This window comes from Podarcis raffonei, chromosome 4 (genome assembly GCF_027172205.1).
Source record: "Podarcis raffonei isolate rPodRaf1 chromosome 4, rPodRaf1.pri, whole genome shotgun sequence".
Classification (NCBI taxonomy): Eukaryota; Metazoa; Chordata; class Lepidosauria; order Squamata; family Lacertidae; genus Podarcis; species Podarcis raffonei.
In genome coordinates this window covers 34,597,505-34,619,010 of record NC_070605.1, presented here as the reverse complement: position 1 = coordinate 34,619,010, position 21,506 = coordinate 34,597,505, and the positions used below count along the sequence as shown (strand labels likewise).

Sequence of the window (21,506 nt, the reverse complement as noted above, 5' to 3'; positions counted from 1 at the left end):
AATGTTTTATAGACTATTGTACTTTAATATTCTGTTGAAAGCCGCCCAGAGTGGCTGGGGAAACCCAGCCAAATGGGTGGGGTATAAATAATAAATTATTATTATTATTACTATAACACCACTCAGCCATGGGCTTCCCTGGGTGGCCTTGCACTCAACCCCAGCCTAGCCTACCTCGCAGGGTTGCTGTGAGGATAAAATTAGGAAGAAGAGTAACAGAAGCCACTGCCTTGAGCTCCTCAGAAGAAAGGCAGGAGGTAAATAAATGTAATCAGTGACGTCACAAAACACAACATTCCCCCCCCCAAAAAAATCACCCCCACTGAGGAGCTATTAAGCGCCATTTCTTCGCTAACATACCATCCCTCAATGGGAGTCACTGCAGAAGCATTATATACACACACACACACGGCGACTAGCTAATGCATCATTCCAACCCCACACCCACTCACCATGGTACAGTCCTCGCCTGCCCTTCACGCTCCTCTGCCTCAGCCCAAGCAACACTAGCTCCCTCCAACAACAAAACGGTCCAGCTCTGCCCGCCCGCCAACCAAAACCGCTTCTTAGCAACCGAAGCCACGCCTCCCTCCCGGCGCGCGCATAGGACGCGGTGGCGGAAAAGAAACTTCCGTTGAAAGCGGAAAACCGCCATCGGCGGTGACTCCCGATTGGCTCAGAGTAAGCGCCGCTCTAGCCCTTGACGGTAGATAGAGCCAGGCTATTACTCCCCATTGCGAGGAAGCATACGGAGCGCAACATAAGCGGACGTCATCGCTGTGATGTTGCACGGAAGCGTAGAGATAGGAAATTGCAGAGTATACAAATGCGCACTTCTCTCGCGGTCATGCCTCAGAAATTCTTTTGGAAGCTCCCGCTCCCGCTTCACCTTCCTATACCAAGTGACGGCTGCCCATGGGGGGAGGGGCGTAGAGAAATGTGGAATAGAATCATATAGCTGGAAGGGATCCTTAGGGTCATCTAGTTCAACCCTCTGCAATGCAGGCATCTCAACATGCGGTGCCCTATACAATTTGAAACCATACCGGACACTGCTTAGCTTTGCAAATGGAATTGAAGTTTTATTGTTGCCTTTCTGCCAAGGAAATAAGTATTATATTGTATTGTATTGTATTGTATTGTATTGTATTGTATTGTATGGATTGGCAGGGGAAAGAGATGTCACTCAAATCAATGGTACACTAAAACCCGGCGCTTCCCAACTGGTTTTGTTAGGGCGGCTCTCGCGACGTGGGAAGGCCGGGAAGTTCGAAAGCAATCCGGAAGTTAACCTCTGTGCGCCAGTCCATTAGATATGCCTCTATACGCGGAAGTCGATAGAGCGGAAGTTGATTAGAGAAGGCGGACGAGTGAGAGAGATGGCGAGGGAGTGAGAGGGGCGACAAGGGAAAGTACTCGCAAGTAATCCGGGCCGCTGGTAAGTCGAGGGAGTGTTGTGCGGTGCGGGGGCGGCCTGGGCGGCGGCGGGTGGGAGGAAACCGCCTTTTCACGCGTTGTTGAATTCCCTCGTAGCGAAGCAACCTGCTGCTCATAGCTGTCAACTTTCAGATTTGAAAATAAGGGATCAGCAGCCTCACCTGTCCCGGGGACAGTCTACGGGATATCTAATAATCCGGGATAGCGGGAAACGACGCTGGAATAAGAGAATTTCCCGCAGAAAAAGGGAAGGCTGACAGCTATGCTGCTGCTGCATTTCCCAAACTGCCCTTCCTGGGAAGTAGATCCCATCGAAAGTGTACTGCGCGGTAGCCAGAATCGTTTTTTTCTCATTCGGGCGTAGTACTGTGCCAGTGTGTATATTGCATAGCAGATGTTGGCAGAAGGTGGATCGGGATCTACCTAGAGGCTTCTGGGTGGGCTTGTTTTTTGTTCTTTTTTTGTTTGTTTTTTGTTTCATAAAATTTATGCACCTCTTGACTGTAAAACGGGGGTGGGGGGATCAAAGCGGTTTGCAAAAGATTAAATCGGGGGGGGGGAATACCCTACTTTAAAAACATGCAAAAGTTAAAATACTCAGATAGATTAAAATTACCTCAGCTTTCCAAACATCTGGGTAGGCTTGTCTAAACAGGAATGTTTTTAGCAGGCATGGAAAAGATGGGTGAGGATTTCTGACTCCCAGCTGTTTTAACAATGACAACCAAATGCCAAATTATGCTGCTGAAGTGGGGACTGGGAGAGACTTAAGAGCAGAGATCAGTGTGTGAGGACTGTGAGCTCACTTCAGTTCTAGTGCTCAAAACAAATTCACAGCGTCAGAATTTTTAATTTTGAAACGCATGACGTTTTCACCTGGCTCAAGCTGGTGGAAGGTTTTTAGTAAAAGTGGATCTGCAGGACTGACATCTGTCCTACCCAGTGAATTCAAATGGGACTAATTCACAAGTAAATGTGCATAGGAGTGTAGGCTTCCAGTGAGATGAGGCTGAAGGGATTTAAGATACAAAGTGAAAATCTGACACATGCTGAATTTGTGGTAGGCACACGGCCTGCGGAAGAAGCATCACCCTATTGCCTCTTTACAGGTAAAGAATTTTATCTCTAGTATAGGACACTACAACTTAGTTTCTGAGTTTCCAGTGCACAATTTCTGCCTCTTTGGGTTTGTCAGTTATTAAGAATGCCAAAACTGTAAGACTCTAGACAACAGCTTCAAGGGCCAGTTTCTGATGGGTGAAAAGACCTGTCATGAGCCAGGATGGTGAAGAGAAGTAACTTACTAGCCTGATTCTGAACATGTTTGTTCACATTAAACCCCCTCAGTTCAGTGGAAGTTACTGCCTAAGTATGATTAGAGTTGCAGCCTTAGTCAACTTCCTGTTTCAAAATAATAGTCTCACTGTGTCTTAAGTTTTTGTGTCTTGCCATTCTATGGTGTTGGGCCAACCCAGAGCTGGTGCAGTGTTTGAAAGTAACCTCTTTGTCTCTCCTGTACGTTTTGCCCAACTGTATGGGTAGTTTACCTTTTGCGGCTATGCAGGCCCTGGCTGAAACCCTGGAGATCCACAGCCAGTCACGGACAATATTGAGCTGCATGCTGGGCACAGAGGTGGCATTGATTCTATTCCTTCCCTGCTCCCAAACTTCTTTTAAAAAAACTTTGCTTACAGGGTGGTTCTCCTTCTGAAGTTGACCTAAATATGCATCTATATGTATAAATTAACATATTAACTTGTATGCATCCTGTATCCTTTTAAATGTGTTTTTCTTGTTTTTATTATGTGTTTTGTGTTTTTATCTTTTTTATACTGTGAACCACCCTGAGATCTATGGATGAAACACAATATTTTTAAAAAATAATAATAAAATTGTGTCATAAGCTTGGTCCCCAAGCCTTTGAAAAACCTAGCACCACCTCTGGCTATAAGGACCAATAATCTAATTTGGTACAAGGTAGTGGTTTCTAAGCTTCCCACACACAGGCCACTTGAAAATTGTTGAATGTTTTGGTAGTCCAGTTAATTGCTTTTCTGCTCTTTACAGCAACTGCAATGCACTGTGCTAGATAATTGCATTATTGTTGCTTTTTCATGTTTCTAATGCCCACCGCTCATCACTTCTGGTCTGTCTGTCTCACCAAGCGAACTGTTAGGTACTTAGAATAACAGCAGCCACTCTGCCCACCATTCACAGCCACAGAGCTTGGTTGTGGCCAAGCAATTCGTAAGGATCCTGAATTAACACAGCTAGGATGTACATTTGCACCCTCATTGGTTACGTGTGCAGGAAGTTTCTAAACAGTGCTTGCCTTTTTGGATTGGAGCAATGCGGCTTCATAAAGGATGCACTACTGGTTTTCTCAGAATATTTCTCAGAAGAATTAGCAGCTAAAATATGCAACTGAGATTTTATGCATTTTTCTTTTTCCTCCGCTTAGTGTTTATCTGCTGTGTGTGAAGCTCCATCAACAAGATGACAACACTACAGAATACAGTAAACAGTAAGTGTTCATCCTTTTTAAAAACAAATGTGTTAAACTATGCATTCTTCACTTATTTGTAAAGGAAAGACTTTGGTAAAACTATCTGTTTAGACCAAGAAGTAGGCTAAATGTATGGTAATTGCAAGGTCTAATCATTTAGGGTTTTTACTTAATATTTTTATTGCCAAGTAGATCAAATATACAAAACCTTTCTTAACAGATATTCCGACATTAAATCAATAAAAATAAATCTGCTATATTGTATCACGCTATCTGAGTGGTAATCTGCTTCAAACTATCATTTTTGGGGGTGGTACTAAGTGTGTAAATATGGCCACTGTTAAAATCAACTAGCAAACAAGTTCTTAAATTGGTCTTATGTCTAGTTATACAATTTTCTTTTTAAAAACTTGGCTAACAGTGCCGCATGCAATGGAGGGGATGCAATGAAGAAACAGAAGCTTTTGGACAAAACCCAATGACAAGTACTTATCTCACCGAAATATCTATTTTTGCATTAACTTTTCTGCTTTCTTTCTCCAAGCTTCAGCTGAATATGCCACCTCACCTATCCGTGGACCTGGTGATGGCATGGAAATGGAGCAACCACCCAAATCTGTTGAAGTAATCCAGTCCTCAGCCAGTCATGCCCATCGAAGCCCACACAAGAAAGCTCTTCCTTCACTAAGTCCTGGAGTTCTTCAACTAGGGAAGATAAAAGGTGATACGGCCGTGGAGATCGAAGCTGTGCGAATCCTGGTTCCCAAAGCTGCTATAAACCATGTAGTTCCTACCAAAAATGCAAAGATGCCCAAGTCTTCAGGACACCAAAGAGAAACCCTCACTCTGTTAGATGAAATTCCGGGTTCTAAAAAAGAGCTTAGAAGTGAAATAGCAAAGCTCAAGAACTCTGAAAGAAGATTGCTACAGGATAAGGAAGGCCTTTCCAATCAGCTCCATGTGCAAACAGAGGTGAGGGACCAAGAAGTGGATTTAATCTATTATACTTTTTTCCCTTTTAAAAGCTGCCCTGTACCGGGGCTCCCAGTAGGGAACTGCAATATAACAATTATTCATATTGCATTCTGGGCAGTTCCCTCACTACAAGAAGCGAAGTTACAGGGAACCAGGCAGAGGGCCTTCTTGGTAGTGGCGTCTGCCCGGTGGAACGCCCTCCTATCAGATGTCAAAGAAATAAACAACTATCTGATGTTTAGAAGACATCTGAAGGCAGCCCTCTTTAGGGACGTTTTTAATGACTGGTGTTTTAATGTATTTTTAATCTTTTGTTGGAAGCCACCCAGGGTGGCTGGGGAAACCCAGCCAGATGGGCAGGGAATAAATAATAAATTAGTAGTAGTAGTAGTAGTAGTAGTAGTAGTAGTAGTAGTAGTAGTAATATCAGCCATGAAAATGACAAAAAGGTTTTGCCTTGAAAACAGTGGTCACGTGGTTCATGGGAAGATACAGGAAACCCCATTCAACAATATGTTCCCTGTTTCTTCCACCCTAAATAGCACACTCTTATGGAAGCTTCCTCAGAAGTAAGTTCAGTTGTGTCCAATGGGATGTCCTTCCTAGTGTGTTTAGAGTTAGGCACAAGACATGAGTGTTTATTATAAGACGGTGGCTGATCAAGAGGTGAAATTGATGGTATCTATTATAATTCAGTGTCTTGTTTAAGAGATTCATAGTTTAAGCCCCAGCCCATAGGAAAGCAGTAGTTGTCTGCCAGCCCTGTGTCTGTTGGAATGCCAGTAAATGTATATGGGTTGGTTCAATAGTTAGGAGTGTTCGTTTTGTGGAGTTCCTATGCAGGTAAGGGTTCTTAGACAGTGTATAAGCTCACAACCACATATAAATTAGTCCTGAATGTATCATTGGGATTATTGTGGCTGTGCTAACCATAAAGAAAAGGCGATAAAGTAGATGGGATATCAGTTAAGAACAGAAGAGGGATCTGCTGAATCAGGCAGTGGCCTGTCTAGTCTTGCATCCTGTTCTCACAGTAGCCAACCAGATGCCTTTGATGGGAAGCCTGCAAGCAATTTTAATGGACAAGTTTCTATCACATTAATTTTGGATGGTGGTGTTGAATTAATGCACATCAAATGAAAGACTAAATTGAGGGAAAGGTATTGTTTTACCTTCTTTCAGCAGTTAGTAACATTTGTTCATCCTCACTGTTCTGCTCATGGATGTTAAGGGCCAATTGGGCTATATACTGTAGTTGTCTACTAAGTCTTTCCTTTCCTTCTACCTGCTATGAAAAAATGTCAGGGGTGCAGCTTTCAGATGGTTCACACACTCATTGTTTAAGACCAAACTAGATGTGATACAATATGAGGATTGCCCCTTTTTAAAAAAAAAAGTTAACAGCACCCATGTGGAGACATAAGCAGATCCTACCCACCCCAAGCAGCTATTTGTCCCACAGGGGAAAACATACAGAGACCATATGAGTAGCTAGCACATTTGAATACCTGAATTATTCCACATGATTTTGATCTTTTGGTGCTATGGAGACATGCAACTTTAATAGTTTCCAATGCTTTCTGGAGGCAGGGATGTTACAGAGATCAATATGATCAGCTAATTGGGTATGACATTGTAGAAGCAATTCATGGAAGTGGCAACATGAAAGCTATTGGTCTCAACATGTTAAAGCTGCAAAATAGCCTCTGAGATGTATACAGTCATACCTTGTGTTGCGTTAGGTTCATGTTGCGTCTTTTGTGCTTGTGAATGCGGCAAACCCGGAAGTGTATACTTCTGGGTTTTGCTACGCACGCATGTGCAGAAGTGTTTTGCGGACTTCGCACATGCGCTGTATTGCGCTCCACACTTGTGCAGAAGCGCCACTCTAGTTGCGGACTTTTCGGGGTGCGAACGGCACCCCGGAACAGATCGTGTCCACAATTAGAGGTACCACTGTATATATTTATCTTTTAGCAAATTGCGCCTTAGTATTTGTTACTTTAAGCAGCTACAGTTGTATCAAATATCTTAGCATACAGTATTAGTGTGCTTATAGTTTGGGTATCCAGGCATCTTGTTTAAGGATACACACCTGTCTCTTAGTGATCTGTCCTATATATATATTTACTATGAAAATCTGCTAAGCTTGGAAGGGGAGCCTTCTAGCATCTTGTACTTGATAGCTTCAATATTAACCAGCGGTAGCTTGATCATATTCCTTGTTGACACATGATGAATGGTTAAATAATTGTCTCGTCTTAGGTCAATCGGGAGTTGAAGAAGTTACTTGTTGCTTCTGTGGGGGATGACCTGCAGTATCACTTTGAACGCATGGCACGTGAAAAAAATCAACTGATCCTTGAAAATGAGGCCCTAGGGCGAAATGTTTCACAATTATCTGAGCAATTAGAGCGGATGTCTATACAGTGTGATGTTTGGAGGAGCAAATTCCTAGCAAGCAGGTATTGTGCCTAAATGCAACTTTATAAAGGCTGTCTTGATACATTAGCTGTGGGGAACCTTTGGCCCTCCAGATGTTGCTGAACTACAACTGGTAATCTGCACCTTGAGCGGAAGTTCTTGAGTTGAACATAAATCGATTCTAGGCCCCTAGAGGACATGCAAGGATCCCATGTGTGGGATACAGGAAAGCTATTTGTGGGGGATTGATGGCTGTTTAAGATTAAGATAGATCCTTGGGTGCTAAGAGCCAAAAGACAGTTGAGGGTAAGGAAAGCCTTGTCAAACTTCTCGTGTCTTATTCACAACAACCTAGACCTGAGCAGTGGCATAGCAGTGCAGTTGGAGATGCCACTGATGAGGTGGAAGAAGGCTGGAGGTGCTGGGCTTTCTGAGGACTGCTGCTCCTGTGCTGCATATAACTTTGAATAGTATAACTGGGGGCCTCGTAGACTTAGCCCATCTTGCTGACCCCGAGCTGCTTCCCTCTTAGGCTTGCTTATGAGATTGAAGAGAGAGTACAGTCAGTTTCTATGCAGCAGATCCACAATTCCTCTTTCCTTGAAGGCCAAGTATCAGCCTTCCACTCCCAGATGTGTCTTGCTTTACACTTCTAAATACCGTAAAAAGATACACAAGCCTAACAGTGTTGTTCAGTTAGCTCTTGATCAGTAGCACCACCACAGCCCCAAAGATAAAAAGCAGTTAAGAAGTTGGGTTCCCAAAGAAGTAGCCGGCCAGAATTACCCCTCCTCCTTGCTACTGTTTTGCACCTTGCTGGATAGGAAGGTAAATAAGGTGCATTGAATAAGGTGTTCAGGTGTCAGTGCAGCAAATTTACGTTCTCAGGGTGACTGACTCAAAGTTGCCTTCTTTCAGTCTAATTCATATCCCATATCACTGAAACAGTCCAGAGGGGAGTGGGTGGTGGTTTCTCCTACTACCATTTCCATCCTATGGAAGACGTTTCCAGTAGAGATTTGACAGGCATCCTCCCTTTTGACTTTTTATGCTAGCAGGCCTATGTGGCTGTTCAAAATTTTCTGTATGCTTTTAAAAATTGTTTTATGTTGTTGTACAGTGCCCTGGTGGTTTGCGAAATGGTTACTTTAAATTATAAATACCTTGCAGTGTTATTATGAGAATAAAGTAAGTGTTCCCGAGTGGGGAGCAGGCTAAGAGCGTCATAATAACAACGTAATGTACTTCGGATCAACAAGCCGATTTCTTCTTATTTTTCAGTTACAGCCATTCAGGGTGCATCCTGTAAGCATTACCACTTCATGTGTAAACAGCAAGTTATCTGCTAATGTAGCATGAATTAGGATTTTAAGTAGATAAATTCCTTTACCTGTCTGAGCCACATTTGGGATTTCTTCTACAGAGTGATGACTGATGAGCTGACGAATTCCAGAGCAGTTCTCCAGCGTCAAACCAGGGATGCACAGAGTGCAATTCAGGATCTGTTAAGTGAACGTGACCAGTTTCGCCAAGAAATGATTGCTGCACAGAAGTATGAACATTTGGTTTTCCCCCAACTTCTAACAGCTTCTTCCCCATTTGTACCTGTGGGTCATTCATATCCATATTTGTGGGTTGGGGTAGGGAACAGCATTCTTACGTCTCCTTAACAGTTAACAGATTTATCGTTGCATACCATTTCATGGCTTGGGATTCTTCTAACACACATTGTCATAGCCTCCGCTTCAGGAAGGGGCTCTGGAGGTGCTCAAGGTCTCCCCAGTCCTTCATGCAAGATTTCCAATCAGAAACTTTGTCCAGAAACTGTACGATGTTCCTTTTAGCATCAAGATTGTATCTGGTAGTTTCTGCAGTTGAATGCTGTCTCCCACCTTCCTTCCTTACCCTGCTAAATCTTTTCACAGCGGTCTAGAATGTTAGTCACCAAAATAAACTATTATCTTTATTTTCTATACAGATTGCTGGAGGAGCTGCTGGTTTCTCTGCAATGGGGAAGGCAGCAAACTTATTATCCTAGCGCACAGCCTCATAGTACAGCAGAATTAGCAGCTGTCAACCACAAGCTAGCTAGAGCAGTGACCTCACACCTGCTTGGAAACAGTGACAGCACTAACAGTCCCAAAAAGGGCTCTTCGCTGACAGAACTCTGCAACACACCTGCTGAGAAAATGGCTGAAATGGTAAAAACCCTTTCATTTTGGCCTCACAATTTACCTTTTTAAAAAAATATATATTTTTATTAAAGATTTCTCAATTTACTCTTTTGAGCATTAAGATGTTTCAATGTCATCTTCTGAAAACAGAAAGCATTATCTTCTGGTGCTACATTATTGAGCCTTTAACCCTATCCCAACAGGTCTATCATACTCTGAATACAAAATTGTATAGTCACAAACTAAAGAAATCCCAGCTTACATGGGCTGTCCATTCAGTGAAAGATGGGGACAGTTGCCCTGGCCCTAAACAGTTTGAACTGTGCAGTATATTAGAATGCAGGACTTCTACCCATGCAGAAGAAACTGCATCTAAAGACATTGGGGCAGGTGGAGCAGTTCTGCCACCAGTCATGATTCCTGATCGCTGGAGTTTCCATACCTGTTGCTCAACATACAGCAGTTCTCCCCCAGCCCAGAACAGTGTTGGAGATAAAAACATTGCCCCATCCTACCTTTACTGTTGTTAATGAAGTGGATAAGGGTTTGCTTAATAGCAAGGAGTTCAGAAGCTCATCATGTAAAATGCACTGCTCCAAGACTTTCACCATAACGTAATGATTATTTTCTTGCAGGTTCTGAGAATGCTGGATCCCGGCACTCGTACAGAAGCATCTCCAGAACTTCCTTTTTCTGATCCTTCACCATCCTCTTTCCTTTCCCCAAGGAAGAATATTGGACGGTTTCACCCATATACTAGATATGAGAACATAACTTTCAACTGCTGCAATCACTGCCAGGGAGAATTGATAGCGCTTTAAAAAAAAAAAAAAGACACTATGCCTAATAGCCAGAGATGTTGTCTCTGAATATGCTAACTTTCTTAGTGATCAGTATTCACTTTTCTATGCTTTTTTTCAGATAGGGTGGGCTTGTGCTAGAAATATACTTGTCACACATCTTTCAGACCTCTAAGAGTTCTTTTATCAAACTTTTTTTTATCAGGCTGGGATCATAATGCAATAAGAGCAACACAAGCTGTTCTCCAAGGCAAATAAGAAAATGTTAGAACAGTGTGTGCATAGGCCCTTAAATAGAATTGACATGCAAACTTTTTTTCAAGAGAAGGCTGAAGGGGAGTATTATAGAAACCCTACCAGCATCAAGCATTTGGATTTTATTTCTGTGAAGAAGTTCAGATAACTAGTTTAAGTATTTATTTTAATTTAGAATGATAGTGAGTGCTGTGCTTCAGTATCTTTTAGAACCTGTTTCTAGTGCTATTATAGCAATTGTTACATAGCAGGTGAAAATGTGAGAGCTCAGCATTCTTACTATGATAGAAACTGATCTCGAATGAATTTGGTTATTGATTGAGGCAAAATGAATTCTGGCATGCACAAAAATTGAAGCCAAAGAGTAGCAACAAGCTTCTAGGTCAAACTATTGGAGGTGATTCTCTGTGGATTGTGTATCTCTACTGAACCAGCTTTTACAGCCTATAAGTATTCCTGGTGGACCTTATATAAGGACATATTTCATTGGTGCTATTAAATGTGACAGAACTGCTCTTCTACCTGTACTTTTAGGGAAATAAGCCTTGAGGATTCCTTTCTCATCTTTTAATTTGGAAATAGGTAAAAAGGGTCTACTGCTATATATAAAGGAAGAGGCTTTTCCTTTCATTTCTGGGACAATCACATTTCTAACGTTTTCATATTACACTGAAATACTAAGCAGATGTACCTGCTCTGTGTCTGCATGCAACAGCCTATGTTCGGTTAATGGAATGTATGGATTGAGACATGCCGCAGTTTTGGCCTACTCTGATTTTGACAATTTTACAATAAATGTTAGCTGCATATTTTGCAGGGGGAATTTTCTACCTCTTCCAAAGCTGGTATATGTGAACAACCTTTGCTAAGTAACTTGACAATTAAAATTAATAATGCATGATTATGTGTGCTGTTTTTGCAATAGCAACAAATGTTTATCTTCAAATGTGTACTGTATGGGTGAGAACAAATTGACAAAAATGTAAGAATAATGTCAGACAGTATCAAAGCACCTTGCACTTTACTAGTTGTGTTCTGAGCACAAGAACCATTCTCTAACATTTACCTACCTTCACCAATGCAGTAATTAGTCTGTGCTTGTTTCCATTGGTTCTGTGCTAGGAAAGGATGACATTTCTTAGGCACAGTAAGTACCCCCAAATGAGCAAACAGTGCTTGAAGAAATGGTGAATACCATTAAGTTTCAGTTGTTATTTTCACACTGCCCCCTCCACTACCTATTCAGGATCAGTATAACAGGGAAGAACATTAGGACAGAACTTTGAAACTGCAATGTCCAGGAGTAAGTGCCAACTAGATGTTGGTAAAGTCCTTAGTGCTATGTGCTAGCACATTGCCATCAGCTGTGACAGTAGTGTAGCTTTTACACAAAATACTTGGTATGAAGATAACACTGGCCCCCAAGGCAAGCTATTTAAAAAGGATTTACACCACAATTGCCATATGGGCATTTATTCTGTTTTTTGCTTTGTAGAACTAAGAACACCACCCCAACCCATTCACAAATAGAGACTTATTCCAAGTTTAAGAGGGGGAGAGATTAGTAAGATTGAGAAAATTAAGCCGTTATTGAAGGACTATGAAACATCCCAGAAGAAGCTGCTTTCAAGAGCAAGCTATACAAAGGTACTGTGAGTCATACTGGAGGCATCCGGTGACTCTAAATCTCAGCTGTACTGGTCCGTGAAGCGAAGAGATTTTGGTTCAGAAATTGAACAGAGAATATTCTCTATTTGTTTTGCTCTTCTGGCTTCCTGCCTAAGCTGCCTTGCTCGCTCTTTGGCAGCCATTTGCTCTTCTCGCCTCTCCCGTCTCTTCCTTTTTAGCCATCTGCAGAGAAATTAATTATTTTGAAAAACTGAATATGAAGTGGTCCAAGCTTAATTTGATTACTTCTTCCAGGTTTACTAAAACCGGGTCACCTACTTTACCCTTAGCAAAAACAGCACACTCTCCAGAATAGAACACAGCATCAGAGGATAGTTTATAGAGCTATAAGAACACTGAATACTAGGTGGACCACAAGTGCTTTTGACTAGATAATAACGCTTGAGAGCTAATATGCATTTTTGAAGTTCCTGTTATAAGAATTGAGTTCATCATGAATTAAAGAGGGCTGTGAAATATAATGATATGATATTCCACAGCCCCTTTCGATCAGTTTGGGAGCAGTCTCAATTTTCTAAAATTTTGGCTCTTGGCAATTCAGTATTGTTCTAGTGCTATATCCTGCTGTCTTAGTAGCAGGTACAGTTAAATGGTGTTGCATAGGCACCTTCCCAACATGACCATATACTCTGCTGGTGTGCCTGTGCAGCCAAATCCTCACAGTGACCCAGCCCATGTACCACCCTAGTAAGCAGCTGCAATGCTGATGTTAAGAGAGCAGCACTGCTCTTTAGCAGGAGGATGCTCCTCAGAAATGCATGGGCTCTAGAGGGTGAAGAAAACTGTAGAGTGAGGGAAGACACTTCGGAATGAGGGGAAAGGCTGTCATCTTCTGCTTCCTAGGGAAACAATCCAAATTAAGTTGATAAAAAGTGAGATGGAATTGTTCCTGTTAGGCAGTAACAGGACAAACACAACACTGAACAACTTACTGTTTATAAGCGTTGTCATTTTCCGCTGTTCTTGGAAGGAAAAACATGCATTCTTCCTGCTCTTTCAGGTTCTGTATCTGTTTTTCTTTCATGTGTTCTATCTGCTTTTTTCTAAGCCATGACTTGTAAGCTGCTTCTGGATTTCTGCTTTCCTGCTTCAAAAGAAAAATAAACTCCCCAGAGATCTACTCCAAATAAATCAAATATTAGCAACTTGTTTACAATGCTAATGTGAGCATTTTACACCACTTTCCAGTTACATTCACACCTTGGAAGTTGAACAGAATCCATTCCACAAGTCCGTTCGACTTCCAAAACGTACAGAAACCAAAGCACAGCTTCTGATTGGCTGCAAGAAGCTCCCAAAGCCAATCAGAAGCCACAGAAGCTTCATCGGATGTTCGGGTTCCAAAGAATGTTCGCAAACCAGAACACTCACTTCCGGGTTTGTGATGTTCAGAAGCCAAAACGTCTTGAGTACCAAGGCGTTTGGGATCCAAGGTACGACTGTATTCAGTATATATTTTGAGGAGGCATAGTTTTTTGATAATCCACAAAAATGCATCTAGAAGGCATTCAGATTCACACATATTGAAGCTAAGGCTCATGGCAGCATACCAGCTTTCCAGAAATGGCTAGATACACTAAAGGCTATATAAATATATATATATTCCAATATATACACATACATTTTGGAGGAAACAATATTACTTACCTGCAGTGGAAGTCTGAACCTTAACATCAGAAAAACTTCACAACCTGAGAAAAAACTAGATGTAACTCAGTTTTCAAGCTGGTCAGTCACAAAAGGATGCTGTTTTTTGGAATTGAGCCTCAGATTTGCATATCAAGTGATTTGCTTTGCTCAGTAACACAATGATTTTAGTATGAGATGTTTGATATTAGAATTTATACCCCATCCTTTAGTTCACTGAGAACTTTCAAGTTAGAGTAAGAACAATATTCCTGTACAATAAGGGCTAAATGCAGCTGCCATAAAAAGACTGAAGCAACTGACATCATCATCATCATCATCATTATTATTTGGATATAAAAAGGTCTTGCACACTCCTTACTCTTTACCACCACCATCCCAAGAGCCAAAGACAAATAAGGCCACCTTATTTTCTATGCCTTCTGCATAGTTATACCAGGCATTAAATACGTTTGATAAAAGCAAATAAATGTGTCATGACATAGATAAGTAGTCTCCAATGGATGCCTACACCGGACACAGACATCTGCTTAGGGGGGAAACTGCCATATTAAATTTAATTAAAGGGTAGCATGCAAATACCACAACTGCCACAAAAAGAGTCTTGCAGATGCTTGACAGCATAGCAAATGGGTTTCTAAATAACTGATAATTGTATTGACTGTAGGCAAGTGATCCTAAAATTGTCATGGCCATATACCTGCTTGCAGCTACAGTTCTGAAAATAGGTGAGGTTGCCGTCAATCCTTGTCAGGCAGATTAGGTTTTTCTTCGTTTCAACTTTTTAGAATTAAAACAGGCTGCAGCAGGACAACAGGCATGGGAAAACTTACTCTGCTATTCAAGTCTTCCAGCTGTTTTGCCCTCTGAATTCGCCTCTCTTCCTGCAGCTGCCCTTTTTTCTTCTGCAGCCAAGCTCTGAAGACCATGTCATTCTCTCTCCTTTTCTCCTCCTCCTGTATTCTTTTCCGAATTTCTTCCTTACATTAAAATGTGAACAAAGAATGTGAACTTTTCAACAATCCCAATTCAAAAATTCAGCAATTCTTCAAGCAGCGGTAGTAAAAGGTGTTTGAAATTATTCTAGACCATCCTGAAAAGAACCGGAGCATGAATACAGAGTGATGATAGTAATGTGTTTCAGAGGTTACAATGCAACAATGTTATCAGTGTGTCTGGGAGATATTAAGAACATTAAGGTGAATGGAATGATTTTTTGGTGCTGCATTTACACATCTGCAAGCTAGGTGGGGACAGTAATGATCATTATTTGTGTCTAAAAATACTAGAAGGATTAAAAAAAAAGGAGAATTTCAAGTTTAGAGACAGCTGCAGTGAAGTCACATATTACTTGGCACCTCTTTATAAGATCCTCCCATTCCCCATTTCCAATTTCAAACCACAGCACAAAACCAACAATAAGGGGAACTGCATCTGAGCAATGCTTTAATGATAAAGTGGTTTTAGGTGGAAGAGATACAGGTAAGCAAGATGTCGATATGCAAAACACCGTATCTACTTCAGATTTCTCTTCAAGTCATACAAATCTTTCCTACAAGACTTTTTAAGGAGCAAAATGTAATTCTATTGAAAGTGGGTAAAAACCTAGGTAAAGGTAAAGGGACCCCTGACCATTAGGTCCAGTCGTGACAGACTCTGGGGCTGCAGCGCTCATCTCGCTTTACTGAACGAGGGAGCCGGCATACAGCTTCCAGGTCAGGTGGCCAGCATGACTAAGCCACTTCTGGCGAACCAGAGCAGTGCATGGAAACGCCATTTACCTTCCCGCCGGAGTGGTACCTATTTATCTACTTGCACTTTGACGTGCTTTCGAACTGCTAGGTTGGCAGGAGCAGGGACCGAGCAACGGGAGCTCACTCTGTCGCGGGGATTCGAACCGCCGATTTTCTGATCGGCAAGTCCTAGGCTCTGTGGTTTAACCCACAGCGCCACCCGTGTCCCTGGGTAAAAACCTATCTCCTTACAAAAGGGGTTGCCAGAATAGTGCCCATGGGCATTAGCACCAAAGATCTCAGTATATGTCCCCTAAAAATCCAGAGTGTGTGAGTTACTGTTTGCTCTTCCTACTCAGCTCCAGTTTGCACTGGCTCAGCCTCCCCTACACTACACACACACACCTCTAAACATGCCCATGTTTTATTAAATGCTAAAACTGGACATCCATCCTCCCATATTGAATAGAGCAGAGGTGCAAGGAGTGAGCATGATGGTGACTGATATAGGTGTCTTTTTCTAATGATAGTGGCTACCAGGACCACAAAATGGTACAGTTGAGTGCCCATCTCTTTTTCCATTCTTTTAGATGTGGCAACCATTTTGTGTTATGCCAAACCTCCACAGCAGTCATTTTGTGACTGGTACTCTCAGAACTCCCTCAAATTTCCCAGTGTACCCAGTGGCCCAAAAAGATTGGTGCCCTCTGCCTTAAAGATACATACATACATTTTTACACTGAAAGCAAATACAGTATACAACACTTAATTATTGCTAATGATGAATTGATGGCAACTAGCTTAGATGGTATTAAAAGCGGAATTGGCAGTTCTCATTAAAGGCTATTAGCCATGACAGCTGAAGGGAATTTTCATATTCAAAAGCAGTGTATCTCTGAATATTAGTTGAAGTGGGAATAAACAATGGGGGTAGCTTATTGCCTTTGTGAATGGCTTGTGGGCATTTCAGCTCTACCTGCTAGATCTGAAAACCGACTGCTAGGCTAGAACCCCAGTCACCCCACCCCCACCCCAATTTTACATTATTATGCTAAAAGCAGCACTAATACCTAAAATTGTGGTTTTTAAAAGGTAGTTAATGCTCCTCTTTCTGAAGGCAAAGTGAAATACACTTGCATATATGCACAGGCAGCTTGTTCCACAATTGTAGAGCCACAACTGAAAAGGGCTTACTACTTGCAGCTGTACTAGTGGAATGATGGGACTCTGCACAAGATGCTCCTTGCTATTCTTAACAAGAAAGTGAGTTGTGGAGGGATGTGTCGAAAACAAGACCCAATTACAGTGCACTGATCTTCTCATTTCCTTTGTACTCTCACCTCTTTCTTTAATTTCTCTTTTCTTTGTTCCATTTGCTTTTGCAGTTCTTTTTGCCTGGGTGACAGGCAGTATGTAGAGCTTCTTGCACCGAGACTCACATTTGCTGACTGCACCCTTCGTGGACTTTTCCCCCTTTCTGTGTTTCTTGTAATGTTGATTGCTGAGCATGGCCGAATGGGTGGTGGTTGAGGGACACGAATGCACCCTTCTCTGGTCACAGATGTTTGTCCTAAGGAGTCTTCCTTTGTTATACAGACAGGGCTGAAAGCAGTACTGTAGGAGCTTTTAGGAGAAATGTGTTGAGCTTCAATGTCACTAAAAGAAACACTTAGTGGAGGAAAGAAGCCTTGGCTCTCAATGTCATGGATACTGAGGAGTTCAAATTTCCCATCTCTTTCTACTAGGATCTTGCCATCCTTGTGCTCATCATCTGTACCACCATTAATAGAAAGAGAAATATCCTCCTTTCCTGCTCCATTACAAATGTGCAATTGAGACAGTCTGCCTGAAATGTTCTTGTGGGAATCATTTTTTTCAGTTTCTAAAGCTTTCAAAGAGGGGATTTCAAGATCTACTAGATCATCCTTGAATTTTAGTTTCCTTTCTTTCGTTTCATCTAAAGGTTCCTGAGATAGAAGTAGTTTGTTGGCTTCCTCAATTTTTTCTAAGATGTACCGCTTTATATCTTCATCATCATCCTCCTGGTCTTCTAGCTTTGATTCCTGACAAGAACCTTCACTGTCAGAATCTGATGTTTGCTCCAACTGCTTAGGATCAAGTTCAAGTATTGAATAAATTTCATTTTGTGACTTCTCATCCAGAACTTCCTCAGGCTCAGGAGGCTCTTGTGAAGGATGTTCTCCCACTTCATCACCTTCAAAAGATTCTTGTGGAGAATTTATTCTGTCTTCCATACATTCTAAGTCTTTGTCAACACCTTCATTTTCATCATGATTCTACAAAGAAATTCAAAGTACCTATTTATGTTAGTATGTAATGGGAAGCACACATAAAATGACTGTCTTCAAATGTCATGCTAAACTCCATTTTATGAAATGAACAAGCCTAGCCTCCTCTCTGACATACTCCACACACTTCCTCTCTTTATCCCATGCAGGAAGGAATTTGGAATAATTCACTTCCACTTTTGATTAACCAAACTTGCCGTATCATCTGGACCTAAAAAATGTGGTTAATCTTAAATAGTGTTAAACAAGCCAGCTTTGGTAACTATCGTTTGAAATTGGCTTGTTTGAAACTAATCATAGCTAAAAGTAAACACAGTTAGTCAGTCCAACAACAAACCAGTGTCAAGCAGAACCAGAAGCAAAACATTCAAATTCCTCCTCTCTGGCAGGAGGGGTATGAGCTTGAGGCTGATCGCAACTCACTTCTTTTGCTCATGTTGCATAACTATGGTTTAGTATAATCTGCACATACAACCAGTGTGTCATTAACAATTATATTTAAGAATATGGGAGAAGGTTTGTATCTTGGGGGTAGAGCATCTGTGTTGTATGCAGAAGATCCCAGCTTCAATCCCCAGCATCTTACAAGCATGTCCCCTTTAAAACCCTGAGAGCCACTGCCAGTGAGATGGACATTACCGAACTAGATGGACCAGTGGTCCAGCTCTGAATAAAGCAGCTTACTATGTGTCCTGGAGCCAATTCACACAGTTCCCAAGGCAAATTTGCTTTTCGTTGTAACTAAATAAAAACTTAATAGCTTAAGTTCAAAATGCGTATAAACAACATTCTAGGAGAATAGCCAGTGAGGTGCAATGACTGAGAAGTTGAGCTTGGATGTGGGAAGCCCAGGTTCCATTCCTCACTCAATTGTGCTGAGTTATTCGAAGTCAATTACAGTCATACCTTGGAAGTCAAACAGAATCCGTTCCGGAAGTCCGTTTGACTTCCGAAACGTTCGACTTCCAAAGCGCAAGTTGATTGGCTGCAGGAAGCTCCTGCAGCCAACTGGAAGCCGTGGAAGCCCCGTTGGACGTTCGGCTTCCAAAAGAACGTTTGAAAATTGGAACAATCATTTCCAGTTTTTGATTGTCCGGGAGCCGGAACGTTCGACCCCCAAGACGTTCAGGAGCCGAGATACTACTGTATCCTCCTTTAAAAGTGACCAATTCTACCAAAGTGTGTGTATATATATATGTGTGTGTGTGTGTGTATATATATATATATATATATATATATATATATATATATATATGTCATCTCAATAAAATATTAGATTGACTGTTTTTAAAAAAGTTTTAAACAGTGCAATCCTATGCATGTTTACATTGCGTTTAACAGAGCCTACTCATTATTATTTAGGATTGCAGCCCTAGACTGCAAACCAAAGAATCTCTTCATTCCAACACACACTTCTGGGTGCACACAAGGAATTATCTCCTCTTGTACCATTAATGTCAGGTGAGGTCACTCCAGGTGTTTCTGAAAGTTGGCACTGGCTTGATCTTGAAGGTCTAAGTTCCCTGGATCTCAGCCTATACCCAACAATATTTTAAGAATCATAAATGTCCTCTCATTCCAGTCTATCTATTTACGTCAGCACATTTCATATGGAATTGAGATACTGGCACAAGACTAATGTAGTATTTTGCTAATACCTGTATATCATTAGAGATTTGTTTTTCTTCTTCATTAATTAGCCATTCAAGATCTTTTTCAAAATCATCTTCGTAGTCCCCACCATCTGTGGGACCTCCAGTGTCTGAAGATTCACTAGTGTCTTTTTTGTCACTCATTGTGGATGTTCCTTAATGGAAAGCTACAAATTGAAAAAATATATGAAGTGTTTCATTACAAAGAAACTAAGTGTTTTGGAATATGGACACTTTAATGACTCTAAGAAGGCAATCTTGCAGAATATTTTCATGACTTGAACCCGATTATTTCACAGCTGTAATTCCATACCTTTATTGCCTGTCAGACCATGTCTGCTTTTTTACCCAAATTTCATGACCACCTACAGTCACCCAGCTTTTTGTAGCTTGTACAAAATGCCATAGGTCTACAAGATTGGGTCAAATAACTTATAGAAAGTTTCCTTGAGAGTCCTAGATACAAGAAATACTGCCTGAACTCTATAGTTCCTGTTCTGTACTAATCATGTTTCCAATTACAAGATTATTCACTTTTCTTTTATGTTGCAGTTAACGAGGGTTGAATGTGTTATCAACACTGCATTGCTACTTATGCATACTGGCAGAGAAATGCATGAAATGCCCTCTGATAGGCAGACACATGTTCACAACAATTTTTTTAAAAAATTGTCACCAATTCGGGTTGTTATTTAGTAAGTGTCACATTAACCTGATTACTGATAAACTAAAAGCACAGTCCTATGCATGCGACAGGGTGAGTTCCCATTGCTCGGTCCCTGCTCCTGTCAACCTAGCAGTTTGAAAGCACGTCAAAGTGCAAGTAGATAAATAGGTACCGCTCCAGGGGGAAGGTAAATGGCGTTTCCGTGCGCTGCTCTGGTTCGCCAGAAGCGGCTTAGTCATGGTGGCTGTACACCGGCTCCCTCAGCCAATAAAGCGAGATGAGCGCCCCAACCCCCGAGTCAGCCACGACTGGACCTAATGATCTGGGGTCCCTTTACCATTTATGCATGCCTACTCAGAAATAAATTCCACTAAGCTCAACAGCACATATTGCAAAGTAAGCAGTGGAGCGTTGATCCATCAAGGAAAACTGGCCAAGCATCATCCCATTCTTACAATGCAAATCTGCCGGGCTGGGCGATGAAGGTATCGCCTGCAAAGCAGCCTCCGACCAACTTTCCGGATCCAGTCGGAGGATCCAAACCAAGCCTCGGAGCGGCCACTTGATGAGAAAGATCGAGGCCCCTCCCGAGGCGAAACCTGCCTGTTCGGACGCCGAGGCTTCCCGAGCGCCTAAAGCGATTTACGCCCGTCGCCATGGCAGCCGCCTCCCCGCCCACCCTAGGGCGAGGCCCGCTCTCTGCCGAAACCACGGGGCCGGAGGAGGCGCTCAAGCCCCGCGCTCCTGCCTTTCCCGGCCGACCCTTCGGCTCCGTCGGCGGAGAGCGGCTGCCCGACCCTCCCTCGCCCCTCCTGGCAGGGACAACCAGCCAAGGGGGGCGCTTCGGACGGGTCCGCGCCGCCCCACCGAGCCCAGGCTCTGACTGGCTGCTGGCCGTAGACCGGAGTCCGCTTCGACCAGACCCGCCTCGGCCCTCGCCCTCCCGTCGTTCATCTCCACCTGTGGACGGCGCCGGGCCGCGACCCGCCCTCCATGGCGTTGTCATGGTAACCGCTGCGCCCCCCGGCGGCCCGTCATGCCGCCGAGACTTCCCCTCCCCACGCCACTCACCAAAGCGGAGGACGACGGCGGCTGCGAAGGTCCACACGCGGCCTCTCACGCGCCGCCCACCACGCTCGCCGTCTCCATAGCCACCGCAGGCAGCACGAGCCGGCGGGAGGACAAACGCGGGCTCCCCGCCGCGGCCCTTTGCCGTCGCCATGGAGACGCCGCGAAAC

The 21,506-nt window shown here is 42.6% G+C and overlaps 3 protein-coding genes across 11 annotated transcripts in view; 1 reads left to right on the top strand and 2 right to left on the bottom strand.

Annotated features, from left to right (window-relative positions):
- The window catches only part of NME7 (NME/NM23 family member 7), a 68,996-nt gene extending 68,386 nt beyond the window's left edge, over positions 1-610 (bottom strand). Inside the window, exon 1 of the mRNA XM_053386149.1 lies at positions 453-610. Within this exon, the coding sequence (XP_053242124.1) occupies positions 453-455 (3 nt within the window). The 5' untranslated portion in view covers positions 456-610. The remainder of the gene's footprint in view (positions 1-452) is intronic.
- A 661-nt stretch (positions 611-1,271) lies between these two features.
- Positions 1,272-11,469, top strand: BLZF1 (basic leucine zipper nuclear factor 1). 2 transcript variants are annotated; one of them, XM_053386147.1, is made up of 7 exons: positions 1,272-1,438; positions 3,899-3,961; positions 4,488-4,915; positions 7,184-7,383; positions 8,766-8,894; positions 9,321-9,543; positions 10,152-11,469. In XM_053386147.1, exons 2-7 carry the CDS (start codon positions 3,934-3,936, stop codon positions 10,335-10,337), a joined length of 1,194 nt encoding a protein of 397 aa, XP_053242122.1. In that variant the 5' UTR covers positions 1,272-1,438; positions 3,899-3,933; the 3' UTR covers positions 10,338-11,469. The 2 variants fall into 2 exon arrangements, with proteins under 2 accessions (XP_053242122.1, XP_053242123.1); XM_053386148.1 differs by lacking the exon at positions 1,272-1,438 and adding an exon at positions 2,961-3,070.
- Positions 11,470-12,028: 559 nt separating this feature from the next.
- On the bottom strand, positions 12,029-21,461 carry CCDC181 (coiled-coil domain containing 181). Of its 8 annotated transcripts, none has more exons than XM_053386139.1 (6): positions 21,340-21,461; positions 19,608-19,768; positions 16,981-17,937; positions 14,741-14,887; positions 13,193-13,347; positions 12,029-12,422 (listed from the first exon to the last, which is right to left on the bottom strand). In XM_053386139.1, exons 2-6 carry the CDS (start codon positions 19,743-19,745, stop codon positions 12,260-12,262), a joined length of 1,560 nt encoding a protein of 519 aa, XP_053242114.1. In that variant the 5' UTR covers positions 19,746-19,768; positions 21,340-21,461; the 3' UTR covers positions 12,029-12,259. The 8 variants fall into 8 exon arrangements, with proteins under 8 accessions (XP_053242114.1, XP_053242113.1, XP_053242116.1 ...); XM_053386138.1 differs by lacking the exon at positions 21,340-21,461 and adding an exon at positions 21,229-21,333; XM_053386141.1 differs by lacking the exon at positions 21,340-21,461 and adding an exon at positions 21,229-21,333 and having other exon boundaries at positions 13,193-13,344.
- Positions 21,462-21,506: the final 45 nt, after the last annotated feature.

What these genes read in the sequence shown, in the direction of transcription:
- BLZF1 (XM_053386147.1), top strand. Translation starts at nt 3,934, where the DNA reads ATGACAACACTACAGAATACAGTAAACA. An exon ending in AGCTCCATGTGCAAACAGAG is followed by an intron (nt 4,916 to 7,183) that starts GTGAGGGACCAA and finishes GTCTCGTCTTAG; the next exon opens with GTCAATCGGGAGTTGAAGAA. An exon ending in AGCAAATTCCTAGCAAGCAG is followed by an intron (nt 7,384 to 8,765) that starts GTATTGTGCCTA and finishes TTTCTTCTACAG; the next exon opens with AGTGATGACTGATGAGCTGA.
- CCDC181 (XM_053386139.1), bottom strand. Translation starts at nt 19,745, where the DNA reads ATGAGTGACAAAAAAGACACTAGTGAATCTTCAGACACTGGAGGTCCC. An exon ending in TGGAAGACTTGAATAGCAGA is followed by an intron (nt 13,348 to 14,740) that starts GTAAGTTTTCCC and finishes TTTCTTTTGAAG; the next exon opens with CAGGAAAGCAGAAATCCAGA. An exon ending in AATGACAACGCTTATAAACA is followed by an intron (nt 12,423 to 13,192) that starts GTAAGTTGTTCA and finishes ATTTCTCTGCAG; the next exon opens with ATGGCTAAAAAGGAAGAGAC.